The sequence below is a fragment of the Sphaeroforma arctica genome (genome assembly GCF_001186125.1).
Source record: "Sphaeroforma arctica JP610 unplaced genomic scaffold supercont1.466, whole genome shotgun sequence".
NCBI classification, from domain to species: domain Eukaryota; class Ichthyosporea; order Ichthyophonida; genus Sphaeroforma; species Sphaeroforma arctica.
Genome location: NW_014040092.1, coordinates 55,756 through 70,180, shown reverse-complemented (window position 1 = coordinate 70,180; position 14,425 = coordinate 55,756). Strand labels below are relative to the sequence as shown.

The 14,425-nt window shown below is 38.5% G+C and overlaps 2 protein-coding genes and 3 non-coding genes across 5 annotated transcripts in view; 2 read left to right on the top strand and 3 right to left on the bottom strand.

Annotated features, from left to right (window-relative positions):
* Positions 1 to 481: 481 nt before the first annotated feature.
* SARC_30138 lies at positions 482 to 552 on the bottom strand. Its single transcript has one exon. It is a non-coding gene; the product is annotated as a tRNA-Gly (tRNA).
* A 6,639-nt stretch (positions 553 to 7,191) lies between these two features.
* Positions 7,192 to 7,299, top strand: SARC_30137. Its single transcript has one exon. It is a non-coding gene; the product is annotated as a tRNA-Met (tRNA).
* A 362-nt stretch (positions 7,300 to 7,661) lies between these two features.
* On the bottom strand, positions 7,662 to 7,769 carry SARC_30136. The gene has a single exon. It is a non-coding gene; the product is annotated as a tRNA-Met (tRNA).
* Positions 7,770 to 8,620: 851 nt separating this feature from the next.
* On the bottom strand, positions 8,621 to 13,018 carry SARC_06504 (hypothetical protein). Its single transcript, XM_014299596.1, has 3 exons — positions 11,995 to 13,018; positions 10,098 to 10,195; positions 8,621 to 9,046 (listed from the first exon to the last, which is right to left on the bottom strand). The coding sequence occupies exons 1-3, from the start codon at positions 12,593 to 12,595 to the stop codon at positions 8,807 to 8,809; spliced, it is 939 nt and encodes a 312-aa protein (XP_014155071.1). The 5' UTR covers positions 12,596 to 13,018; the 3' UTR covers positions 8,621 to 8,806.
* Positions 13,019 to 14,002: 984 nt separating this feature from the next.
* Positions 14,003 to 14,425, top strand: part of SARC_06503 (Ras-like protein Rab-5C) — a gene marked incomplete at its 3' end in the record, with an annotated part of 3,463 nt that continues 3,040 nt past the window's right edge. The window contains exon 1 of the mRNA XM_014299595.1: positions 14,003 to 14,307. Coding sequence (XP_014155070.1) covers positions 14,262 to 14,307 — 46 coding nt within the window. The 5' untranslated portion in view covers positions 14,003 to 14,261. The remainder of the gene's footprint in view (positions 14,308 to 14,425) is intronic.

Sequence of the window (14,425 nt, the reverse complement as noted above, 5' to 3'; positions counted from 1 at the left end):
AAATGATAGCTTGACCCTATACCTTAGCCGATACTTGTTTACTAGAGAATTCAAAATGACCATTGTATGGTATCACTCCCTACTCTATGGGAAGGCTACGATATAAAACCCCATATGTAACTTGTGTGTCCTTTCTCAGAGATTGGTTTTCTGTACAATATGAGTGGGGGGCCTATGCACAGTTAGTGTAATGTGTTGGGACATATTAAATAGAATGTGGTGCATATGAAGCAGTGCAGCACTATTGTAATCCGATGGATGATCGAGAAATGCCTTTAATATATATTTATGTTTTCATTTTATCGCACCTATCGCTATCACCATCAAAATAAATAATGTTTGTGTCAGTATTAAATAAAATGTGGTGTATGCAGCACTGTTTCATGATACAATCCGATGGATGATCGAGAAGTATCTTAATTGCTTATTTACATGTTCGTCACACCTATCGTTCATCACCGTGGAGAATGTAATAAAAAGGTCACCTAGCCGGAAATCGAATCCGGGTCTACCCCGTGGCAGGGGGCAATTATACCACTAAACCACTAGGTAGTATGGACTATGTTATTAAAATTATATATAATTTCCTTTTGTAGCTTTTTATCAAATTTCGCACCACTCGGTTTTCAAAGAACCAATAAGTATCAAATGTAAGGCGAAATACATATAAATATTACATATCCGCTGCTTATCTTGACGTAGAATATAACATCAAAAATTAAACTTATACTATATCGTCGACGAATATTCTTGACGAGGTTAATATGGCATTCTTTGAAAATGATAAACGAGATGAAAGCAAGTGAATATTAAACTCATGGCAATGATTGCGAGTGACTTGGGATGGTAATGACTGTGAAACAACGGCTTTCCTGTTATTTAAAGCTTTCAGGTAGGGAACATTCACAATATGATATAATTTACAAACTTATATTGTATCAAACCCATCCTGAGCAATATCACTCGTGCATATCGAGTTCACAATGATGTATTTTAGTGACCTAAAATTGAACCAATGAACAGAACAAAAGATGGGTCGAAGGCTCTACATGGTTTTAAACTCGAATGTGCAACATCCGTATCTGTAACGCCACTGTTCATCGAATCAAACGGGGGCAGACCTTCCACGGTACGGGGTGCAAGAAGGATCATGAAAATCACTTCAAAACTTGTCGTCCATCCTCAGAATTAAATTAAATATCATGCATCAAATGGCAGAGAGTCTCGTGGTATAGGGTGACAGTGGTGGGAAAAATCAAAGCGAAGAAGGACGGTAGAGTTATACTACATGTTTATATATATAAAATAGCAATTGATGCTCTATCAGATCCTGTATCACAATTTCTTGTTTCTACCCGACTTTCTCTTGTTCCTGATACTGAAGTAACACTTGAAGATTCTCATATTATTTACGTACATAAAAGGAAGACAAAAGCTATGAGACGGCAAATGGGTGTTAAAATCACTTTATTTTATCACCGTATGGTACGTACCGATATGGTGTGTATATTGGATGTGCCTGTCCAGTACGACTGTATAATAGGAATGAGTGATTCGTTGTCTTTTGGAACCCCCTTGGCAGGCTTGCCGAACGAAATGGAGCCCATATTAGAAGTAGATGAATTAATTACTGAGCTCGTTAAGAACATACCGGACTTGATAGTCGAGAATTGACCGATTCAAATCACTCAATGGGTGAAGTTCAGTTCAATAGCGGCTATATAAGTTTAGATTTATCAGAGGCTGACTTTGTCTAGTGTCTTGAGACACCTTCGAGAAATAATAGAAGACGTGTCAAAACAATTACATGCGTTAAAACAGTGTTATCGAAGTCAACCACGAGCCCACACTTTCCTACTTAGTACTGTTAGCAGTGGACAAGTTCGATTCTGACGTGACCTTTGAGAAAGTCCAAATATGTATGGACATGAATTCTATTAATAGGATCCTTTCCACACATGACTTTCACCTACCTTGCATAAACGAGATGCCAATCTTCCTACGACGAGCTAACAGTCTTCTCCAAGATATACATTACACAAGGGTGTCATCAACTCAATATGCTTTAGAAACAACGAAAGTGATTACCCGTCGAGTGGATAGGAAGGCAATACATGTATAGAAAAGCCCTTTGGGACTCGCACGTTACCTGCTTTCTTGCAACAGATTATGAATTATCTGCTTCCGGATATGACCCAAGTAAGGGTAAAGTTGGATGTTATAATCATCTTCACCGCGACACGAGAAAGCCACACACATAGTGTACATCAAGTACTTGCACGTTTATATACGCACAACTTCTAAATAAACGAATCTGTGATTGGGGAGTGGACAAAGTACCGCTCATGTCCTATGTGACATTGTCTAGAGACGATATAAATATAGACCCTGGAAAGATAGAATATAATATACTAGCGTGCACCAGCGACCGGCAAGGCTGTTAACAGTCATTGCGAGGTTTCGTGAACTTCTTTCAAGATAAGTACCTAATGTAGCAGGCTTGCTAAAGTCATTTGAACTCTGCGTTTACACAAGGGTACGCTAAATAGTATATGTACAGCAGAATGCGAGCCGCATTTGGCAAGATTAAAGTTGTGGTACAGTCCGATATTAAAAGTGGCCACAGTCGCGTCCGATAATGCTGTGAGGGATGTTCTCCACCAAGTGGTAGACGGCAAGCCTCGACACATGCAGTTCTTTGATATGAGCTTCGACGATTTCTATCGTAACTACCCCGTAGTTATGCAAAAATTACTTGCCATATTATCTGCTGTAGAGCACTAACCGGCTTTGGTATATCTTAACGATATGAAACCGCACAACCAACTGGTGAGCAGGTGGCATTTTCGCCCATGTTAGTTCTTTTTATAAAATAACACATACCAGGCGCGCACAACCACTTCCCGGACATGCCTTTACGTCAGATACCAGACTATCAAAAGACTGTTTACGAGTTGCATCCCATTAATATGTTTTCGAATCACCCTAAGGGTGATACGTTTGAGATCAATAAAGCGGAACACATCGCATAGGCAAACTCTGCCATGGCATTTGATACAGCAAATGGATATGTTAACATATATAAAGCCACTATAATGCTACATTGTCCTCTGAACAGGGCGTATCATTAGTTCAATAACTTAAGAAGAGCCGATAAGTATCGACAAATAGGTCGTTATCTTCATATATGTGGGTACCCTGGCGATCAACGATCTAGAGGCACAGGTAATTGGAATCCTTCAGAGTTATTTCAATGAAACCACCGTACCACTTGAGACTGTTACTATAATGCCAGTATACCAACAAATGACTCAGATCCAGACAACGAAATTACATTCTTTTAATACTACACACAAGCCACATGAAGTATATGCGACTGCAGTACATCTGAGCGGAGCAAACAGTATTTAAGACGTCACAGAGAAAGCAAAAACACCGACCATTCTCGCTTTGAAAGCGACATGCCAGATGTGTACGAGCAGCTATATGAAGCAAACATAAAGATTCACGAGCAGCAGATACAGATGTGACTGCTATAACAAAAGTATCGACGCTTGAACGCAGATCATACGGATGAAAACGTTACGCAAACGATTCGTCTCAAAACTTTCTGTTCACAGACCTCTGCTGTGTAACCTGTACCTTCTCAAGGGGTATCTGAACTCACATTCCAGACAGAGTCGGATATGAGTGCTACGACTGCTACGTCAGATGTTGATATACTTGATTGTATTACATAGTATCATAACTTGACGTATTATTCTACAGTTCGCTTAAGCGATTCGTAACCTGGTCAAGTCTGATCTACGTAAGCTCTGTGAAAGTAGCGCATGAAATGTAAGGGGTGAGAGAAAACCCGAATTTGATGCCATGGTACGGCACCTCTTAAGGCGGTACTCAAAGATGGGCCGATGCGCGGCGTCGTCATTGACACGGTCGCAGATGAAAGGATAAGGCGGATTGGTGGATAGTATAGGTTTCACATGTTCGATATATCCTCACTATATAAGTTATATCATGCTGCGAGCAACAAACTATTTGAAACAATGGTGGAGAGATGCTTACGTACAATTGCCGGTCATGGCTATCTACAGTTCTCATGCCTTTGGACAGTGTACCATAGATGGATGACCGGACCATGAGAGATAATGATAAATCAGCCGATGTCATCATAACCTAGTAGATAAGAGACCAAAATCACAGGTATCGGTACTTTTACATCACCCATCGGTAGAGGAATTTCGTCTCACATAGGGACTTGTGTAGTAAATACAGCAAGCGTGAATGAGTTCACTTATTCAGACTTAAACAATGTACTAAGATCTACTCAGGTGTGACTACATACAATGACAAGGGCTGCGAGTTTTTAACCTCGTGTCTGGCGTATATAAAAAACAGAGACATAAAGGCTGTATAAGCCACAGACACAAGACGCAACCGAAGTTCGACGCAGGAAAATTCGAGTTTCTACTACGTATCGCCCTTACGAACGACGTAAGCAACTGGCCTTATCGCCTGACATAGGATCCAGGATCAAATAATTGAAATACCGGACCCAGCAATTGGCGGTACTCTCACACTGCTTCCGTGGTAAAAGAAGAATGTAACGACGTCATGTTGTTGGGATACCCGAAAAGGCATAGTCACTCAAGTGGCTCGAGCGATTAAATCGCGTGTCCTACTATAAGGGATAAACAGATTATTAAAGCGCAAGAACGATAGTCCCAAAGAAAAAACAAGTATTCTTTAAAAAGTGTGACATTGAAAATACAAAAGAGTGTACTTTGATACAGGGAAGTTGTACTCCTACTTCATAGGACCTTACGTGTTTTTTGTCCACGACGAGAAATCAGCTACTTGTTTATGATGCAAACAATGTCAACGGATCAAGCGTCTTTATCATGGGTTGATCCAGTAAACCAAGCAGCCAGATACAACTCTGTCGCACGCTGGTGATACTAAATTAATTGAACAATTCGAGTTCAGAAAAATATGAGTTATTGAATCTATTATTGGCATAACACACTATAAAAAATTATTTAGCGACACTGAGGTACACAACTTACGCCTGCAGATTTTGAAATTCCAGATTACCTGAAAAGTATCAAGAAGAATCGGAGTAGATGGCTACACAAGAGTCAGGTGGACAAAGATAAAATTTATCCTCAAGCAGATAAGAATGCAAAGCATTTTTCCAAGTATTAGATTTTTCCGAAATTAATGACGCGTACGCGTGCACATACTAAAGGTGTGACCGGAAATATAAAGCGGTCAAAGATAAGATACGCGAATGCGTATTAGGTAGTAGTACTCCTAGTATGATAAATATGAAACTATTTATGGTTGGCAGATATTCGTATAGCGCTTAAACAGTGCATTACCACTTTCTAAAAACTAAACAAAGACCCGGTTGCGGTCAATAGGGGCCAAGTATATAGTAATGACGTCAACCCTTCCAATAGGTCTCTGTTTTTAAACTTTAGTTGACAACAAATTGGCAGTAAGTAAACCGGAATTTTATGCTAACCTATTCGATTTGTTCAAGACTTTTATTTCGGTTTTTGAAGTACAATCAAGTATATTGACTTTGCTTTACATATAAACGGACAGGTAGCAACTTGTAGAATTGATAAACATAAGTTTTTAGTCTGACAAACTTAAAAAGTTCAATACATGTTTGTTTTAGTCTGACACGATGCGTCACCCGAATAAGTCAATTCTATTTTGCTGCAACGATACAACGATTATCCTCATAAAGATTATCTTCAGAATCAGTATTTCCAGTGACAGATACAGCTGGGATATTTAACTCGTGCCTGTGTGCTATAAACCGAAATATAACCAAATCACCACTTATATTTCATGCACTTGCATCGTATTGTAGACGACCCAATAGTTATTGTAATGATCATTTTGTACCCCCCCCCCCACCCCTCCGCGTGACCAGCTGATACGAGTTGCATCTGTAGGCCTGTTATCAATCCGAGAATCATACCACGAAATGCTTGATAGTAAGGTATCATTTCGGATAAATATAGAATGGGTTAGGATTCTTCACATTACTCAATGTCGATATACACGATCGACGGTGTATGTACTTTGATTTGATATCGGTCATAATAGTACCCACAGTCATACACATATCGTTTGACTCTGCTCTCGACGCAGAGACCATATGCTACGTCCTATAGTTTTCATGGTGTATCTCTACATATCGATGCAAAAGCAGCTGCACCGACAATGATTGGATTGCTGACCAATATTAGATTCATTACCCAACTGCATGTATATAAGCCACGGTCCGATGGCTCACACAAGTGCGAACATTTGGGCAGTCATGTCAGCGCGCCCATCTGCTATACAACTAAAACTATATAGAAACAAAACCAGTACTGTCGACACGACACATATCATCCAATTCATTTACTATTTCATAGACCCATTATTGTCACAGAGGTTGCAATTGAGAATTCAAAGAATTCAAAAGATATGTTGAACTGTAAAAACGGATAGCTCACGAAGATTAGAAATACAGGAACACATACTTTGCGGCAGAACACGCTAAGTGACAGGACAGAATAGCTATAGAGAACTAATCGTCTGCGGAACTGGAAGCCCCTAAGTGTTCACTGTTAATGTGCCAATCAAATCGGGATTCTCTCCTATAGAGACACAAAATCAGTATTTGATATTTTCTCGAAGTAAGTGACAATCACGTGGGTTGTTGTTGCAATCAGATGCTAGTAGTCTCCTCCCTCAAAATACAGGGGAAAAAACACATCAACACCCCGTGCCAAGGGTGCATTTAAAACATATTATATAAATGTTTGCATTGCATTGAGAGTACCATAATAATGCAATTCTCGTCAATCCATAGTATGCGTTCGACGAAGTGTGAAAATTGCTGGAACCGAACATGCATAGAATTACTTTGTTGGTGAATAATACTAGCGTTCGTCTATTAAATAAACATGCGACGAACTGGCGGCAAAGGGAAGCAAATATATAATTATATATACTAACTATCGGCACACCGGACGTGTCCTCGATGGTCTAGTTAGTTAGGATGTGGTTCTGATAGTTTAAAACAGCTACAGCGAATCGCGATGTATTCTATTGATAAGTTGCAAGCGAAGGTAAAAGAAACAAAATATTTAATTATATATAGCGAAAATTGTACACATTAATATCTCCTCGATGGTCTAGTTGGTTAGGACGTGGTTCTCATAGTTCACATTCGTTACGGCGAATCGCAAATGCGTCATTCCGAGGTCGCAAGTTCAAGTCTTGCTCGGGGAAACTTTTTATATATATATATATTTATATACATATATTTTAGAATGTATTTGGGCTGTAGGAGTTCGAGAATTGACTTCTGAACGCCTTGTTGAGAAAGAGCTGAGATTGAAATATTCACTCTAGTTGTGAATATTCGCGAGCTCTACTTGCATCCTACTGGTGTCATTATTTTATATACAATTTTGTACAAGCGACGATAGCAGATCTCATAGTGTATGCTACAGCAGGGCAGGCCAGAGTGATATATCGAATTTTTTTACAAGCGACGATAGCAGAACTCAAAGTGTATGCTACAGCATGGCAGGCCAGAGTGATATATCGAATCCTTTTCCATATTGTATGAAAATCACTTCAATAAAAATTTCCCCGAGCAAGACTTGAACTTGCGACCTCGGAATGACGCATTTGCGATTCGCCGTAACGAATTTGAACTATGAGAACCACGTCCTAACCAACTAGACCATCGAGGATATGACCTTTTACCCAAATAGTGTTATATAATACTTTGAAATAGTATTTCGTTGTGTGTCACCTTCGTTTCCAGTTTGTCGCATCTCTATTTTAGAATAAGAGAAAACGAGTACCGTTCACAAACAATACAATTATATACAATTAAAAGTTAAAGAAATATGCGCAGCGTAGGTCGAGGATTGAAAAGACTCGTCAACAATTCGCAGCAATGTTTCTCGCCATTTAGCGTAAATCAATTCCAATAGCTCGGCACTAGGCGGCGCGGTGATATACGGTAGTGGTTACTTATAACTTAACATTGCCAGCTTCATAGCAGTTTTGCAATAGCATATCACCAAATGTGTATTCACGTTCGTATGTATTGAAACAATTCACCTATCCACAGGCAAGACCGAAATACATTCGCAGCAATGTTTCTCACCATTTAGCGTAAATCAATTCCAATAGCTCGACACTAGGCGGCGCGGTGATATAAGGTAGTGGTTACTTATAACTTAACATTGCCAGCTACATAGCAGTTTTGCAATAGCATATCACCAAATGTGTATTCACGTTCGTATGTATTGGAACAATTCACCTATCCACAGGCAAGACCGAAATACAAATCGCATATCGACAATGAATCTCTTGTATAATTGTTCTTTCAGTGATTAAGTTCATATCAGTTTGAATTGTGACATTCCCATTGATTGGAAGCATATTCGACTATTGGGCAACCAGTACCATTTTTTTCGTGCTGAAGAGACCGTTTGTGGGTCTACAGAATTGGTGTGAGCACATGCCCAATCGTGAATCGCGTCGGAAATCACTCTAGTTCACATATCCGTGCACTAACAACTGCAACACCTGCTTAAGCGGATACGCCGTTTTTATTGAATGTATATTTCCGTGAAACACATACGCATACAAGCCCAATTTTCTGTCAAATATCGTTCTGTCCTGTTTCATCCGCACCTCATCGATTCCAGGACCCAAACGATTCAACCGCTTAAGCCCTTTCTCGACTGACAGCCTGTTGTACCCCATGTCCGGTATATTATAGGATATCATTGAGCGTAGGTTCGTTGAGTGGTCTGATACCCGGTTCACTTGTACCGTAGTTGAGATCGCTCATCTGGTCGTTCATACCACTTATACCATCATAGTGGTCGGGCTCGTGTTCGATTCCCTGGATCTTCCCCGTTTCTAGAGAATCTATCTGTTGCTGAAGGATAAGATTCTGTCGCCTCAATCTCTCTACTTCATCATGGTACTCATCGTTCTTCTTTGACAGATCCTAGGCATGTATGAGAAATAAGTTTGAGATACGGATACACAATCGTTCCCTGTCCTTACATCGAACAATGTGGTTTATAAGCATAACTTTTTTTATTAGATTTCACTACTAATACTTATTCGATAAAAAGAAAGTATTGAGACGAAACTGAGACAGAAAGTAGATACATTGTTATCGATACAACTCAAAATACAATGGTAAAACCACCAAACGGTACAATATCAGCATTTGCAATGTGAGAACAGGTATTGAACACTAAAAGAACTATCCTGTAGATCACGGACTAAAGCGACAGTTTTGTACTCAATTGCTCTGGCTCAAAGAATAGGTCAATTGTATAGCGTGCAGCAGACCTTTCCTAAAACAGCATAAATTTCCTGAATCCCTTACCAGCCCGACCTACCATAAATACATGTTTTAAACTGGATGACATTAAAACTTAAAAGACGGGTGAGAGTAGTGGGAGAACAGAAACAGGCCATAAAGAGTGACGTCGAACACCAGAGTACAATCAACAAAATCATTATATATATATATATGTATAATATATATATATATATGCTGTGTACGTCTAACCACAATAAAAATTGCACAGAAACGTATACAGATGTACGTAAAGTGCAGAAGCACGCAGATCAAATGGATAAAACATCTAGTCACGACAGGACTTTGCCTTACAGGTTTATCCAACCTGATACAAAAGGGATAATACTACACTTACATAAGTAAAGTGGTCGGGTGCATACGAATCAATGCCACATGATTGAAGAACGAATTTACAGCTTATAGTCAGATGTGTGTGCTCTGATGAATCATACAAAAGGCCGAAAACACCAACAATATAATAGACATGCGAAATTTAAGTTAACACAATGCAGCCAGTCATTTAGATTAAAGCCGTTGTGTACATGAGGAACATCACCCCACCACACATAAACCCAGGGGTATGGTAGCATAATCATATAAAGAGTCGCTTTAGATGAATACTTATCCACGAATGCGACACCACCACCATCAATACGCACCACAAACCATGAAAAACTGAACTCACAATGATGTAGTCAGTCGCTTTTGTGAGTATGTTCGACCTCGACACCTTATCGTTCTCCTGCAAGCCCGGTACCTCTTTGTGCAGCACTGCAAATTTGTCTGCAATTTGCCAAGTACAATTTTATTTAACAATTTGGCAACACATAATGAAGAAAATGATCAAGTATGAAGAAAACATCTGCGTAGGAGCTACATTTCATATAGCAATTTAATGCTGGCTACGATAGTAGAGATACATCACAAGCAGGCAATACGCACGGAGTAAAACAACAAAAACGACAAACCAGTTTTTATTTGAACTTGATTCAACTTATCTTAAAATAGCAAGCATAACTTTATTTGCAGCGTGCACGAACATGAGAAATCACAATAGAACAGGCAATCGTAAATGAAAATCACACACACACACACACATATATATATATATATATAACCATGATTATACGTCTATATAAACATAAAATACCTTTTTAAACAAATATATATACACACAAACACATATATATATGCGCGTACACACATATCGAATTGGAATACGCATATACATGCAGATCTACATTGATTATCGAATTTACACATACATCTACGTATCAACGTGTCTGTTAAAAGTTTACGATTGTATAATGGGTAAAAAATTCTGACAATTGAGTCAACTGCCATATTCAGTGGACGTGTGTTCAAATGTCTCCTACTATGAAGATAAGTCCACATATAAATACCTACATGCAGAAATACACATACATCTATTATATAACCACAATACACAGACACAGAAACAGACAAAGACAGACACATACAGACATAGACACAGACACAGATACACATATATATAGATCTTAATATACATGTGGTGTATTTCTGTATATGAGTATGTATATATGTGTGCCATTTCTAAGATATCTTCATCAATAACTGCTCTGTGGAGGTATAATATGGGTCTGAAAAATATGGTATTGATTCTTCCATGATATGTTTTCACAAAGAGTACTATATATATATCAATACCTGAGTACATTATTTAGGCCATGCAAGTTGCCACTGAGTGGACAATTGTTCAGTTATTCACAATATGTTTGAATCTGGAAAATGAATATCAATGAACAGTTATACATCATATTTATACATATATGCTCAAATGTAAATACACTGACATAAAAAAAAGGTCTATGGAAAGTACAATTTTATGAACGTATACACAAACACACACATATATATACATACATACATACATACATAATATACACACACACACACACACGCACACACATATATATATATTACTAAAAAATCTGGCATTGTTTCCTCCATGATTATGCACAAAGAAAAGATCTACGTCCATCAATACTTGAGTACGTTATTTAGGCCATGCAAGTTGCCACTGAGTGGATAACTGTTCAGTTTTGCACGATATTTTTGAATCTGGAAAATGAATATCAATGAATATATATACATGAACATAAAAAATATCTATGGAAGGTGAAAGTGTATGAATGTATGTAAAAACATACATACACATACATACATACATACATACATACATACAATATATATATATATATAAATATATATATATATACATACATACATACATACACACACACGTGTATACACACACACACACACACACACACACACGCGCATATATATATATATATAATCTGCATATGCATACTCGTACACACACACGTATACATGTATGTGAGCGCGCGCGCGTGTGTGATGCTTCTGTATTTATTTACGTATGCATGTATGAATGTCTGTATGTAGACCTGCATGAAATATTGAAGTCCGTACAAAGCACCGAGTGTCATCCAAAGACACAGTGGAATAAATACATACCCCTACTATGACATATACACCTCTATGCATTTTGTCAACTTTAGAAAAAAACTATTTACCTTTGATGTGATCCCTCCGCTTCCTTTCCAACGCTGTATGATGCGCACGTTTGTCTTTTCTTAACTCTACAGGCACTGGGCCACCCGTACCAGTGCCGTTTAACCCACCAGAATTCACTTTCACCAATCCTTGATTAGAGCTCAAACTAGGCATTTCCGACGACATTGTATTGTTGGGCATTTGTGTGTTGTTCATAGTATTCGGCATAGGAGCCCTATTAATCAGACCCTGTGCCGAGTTGGTTGGCATCCCTTGTACTGAATGTAGGGGAATGCCCTGTGTCTGTGGTGTGTTGTTAAGCATGCCATGGGGCGTGTTGGATACCATTCCCTGTGTGAGTGATGTATTGCTTGCTGCATCCAATGGCGGAACAGATGCATTGCTCTGCTGTCCCGGCTGTAAGCTACTGGGCATGTTATTCTGTCCATTGCTGATCATATTGTTGATAGCAATACTACTGTTGTACTGAGCTGGGTTGTTGTTGTTGAAGCCATTATTTGAATTAGGGGACGGATTACTTGTATTCCTGCTATCATCAAACTCGCTGCGTGCACTGGCTGCCGTGGCAGGTGGCGTTGATGTGAGATTTCCTTCACTCATAATGTATATAAAAGTGTATGTACTAATCGCCCGCTTATAATATACATATACTTATATATGTATATATGATTGTGTGGGCGTGCTTATAAAGTTGATGTTCCCTTATAAAGCTGACCAAGGTTAGATATTTCCCGGATTGTAGAGAGAACCGCTCACGAATCTAAAGCTTCTTATATATCATAGGGCTTTGTCCCATCATCGCAAGTACATCGAGGGAAGGGTAGAGCCACTTGTAAGAAAACAAGAATTCGCCAGCACTATAATTATAACTCCACAGACTTTAGTCTGCAAGTTCTAATACGCTAAAGGGTATCGCTCTTTGATCTATTCGCGGGTGTATCTGCGCAGTTGAATCCTATATGTATATTGGGAGGTTAGACATCACCAATTTACTTATATTATTACCATGTACCATCATCCTGTCACATATTCCACTATTCCCATAAATACCCCCCACACAACTTTTATTTCGCGTGACTAATAAAAATACATAAACATAACGGCGTGTTGGGCCAACTGAAACTGGTACAATACAGCGGCAACTGTAGTATGGATTTACCAGAGTGTAGTAGTCGAGTGGCTAGAGAAGAAAAAGCCTTTTGATTTCTGACCTGGATTTTAAGTCGTGGTACAAAATTCTTGGGCCAGGTGTCCTTTGCCCCGCCCCGAATGGGCCGAACCCCAACTTGAAATTCAAATACATATTATATTTTATATAAAAAAAGGTGCATATTATATAGAGGGCTATGCACAATTGTTTTTTTTAAAAACACAAATAAATAAAAATATGCTGTGGCCTGTCAAGACTTCAAGAGTGTCTATTTCTACACTCTTCTGTCTCTGGAGTCTTGAGTCTCGATTGTCGAAAGCGGGACATTTAAAAACGGGAGGCCAGGTATTTTTTCAGGCCCATTAAGTGCTATTTTATTGGAGAACTAAAAAACAAGGTTAAATTAAACTAATTATCGAACGTATATATTATTTGATGTGCGTGGATTATTGGTAGTATATTGATAAATCTCATGCATATTCGAGTCTATATATAGATTGCTGTATACGACATTCCATGACTCATTGCATCGATAACGCAAGAATAACATTTGTGGAGAGTTGTGACGTGACGTCTGATGATAGTGAAGTTCCAAAAATTGTTTTTATTATAATTTATATTGGGGTTTTTGGTTTTTTATTGCATAAATACTTCTACTTCTCAGTAGTATATTTGTTTCTTTGGCTTTTTGCGACAATTGTTTAATTTCCAACAAGTTCGTCAAAGTCGTCAACTCGTATTTTTATAATAAAATTAAGTATAAAAAAAATCAATGACCGATAAATATCGCGCACTGCTATCGCAGCGACGCAGCGACGCAGCGACGCAGCCTGTATTCAACTATTCATCAATCATCATTGAGGGCAAATCAGAACAAATATAAAAAAATATAGTACAATACACTTCCTCTTGGGGTAGTTCTAGCTGCTTTATACGCATACTTAGTACATTTAAAATTAATATATCTTCTTTGTGCTGGTTGAAAAAACAGACAACGTCCAACACTGACTATTTATCATATAACAACAGACTCTAACAGCTGATCTTCTATATATTGGTACTTGTAGCGATTTGCAGAAATCATCGCCCCAGGTTACGTAAATAGCTAAAGAAAGCATGTCGTCGCCGAACAATGTCAGCCAGTATAAGCTGGTATTACTGGGTAGGTTATTTTACATACCGGTTCGTTAGCTTTTAGAAGAAATTAAATTAGTTACATATGGATGCTATAGAAACAGGAATACACGCTTCTGATTATACATATACATACATACATACAT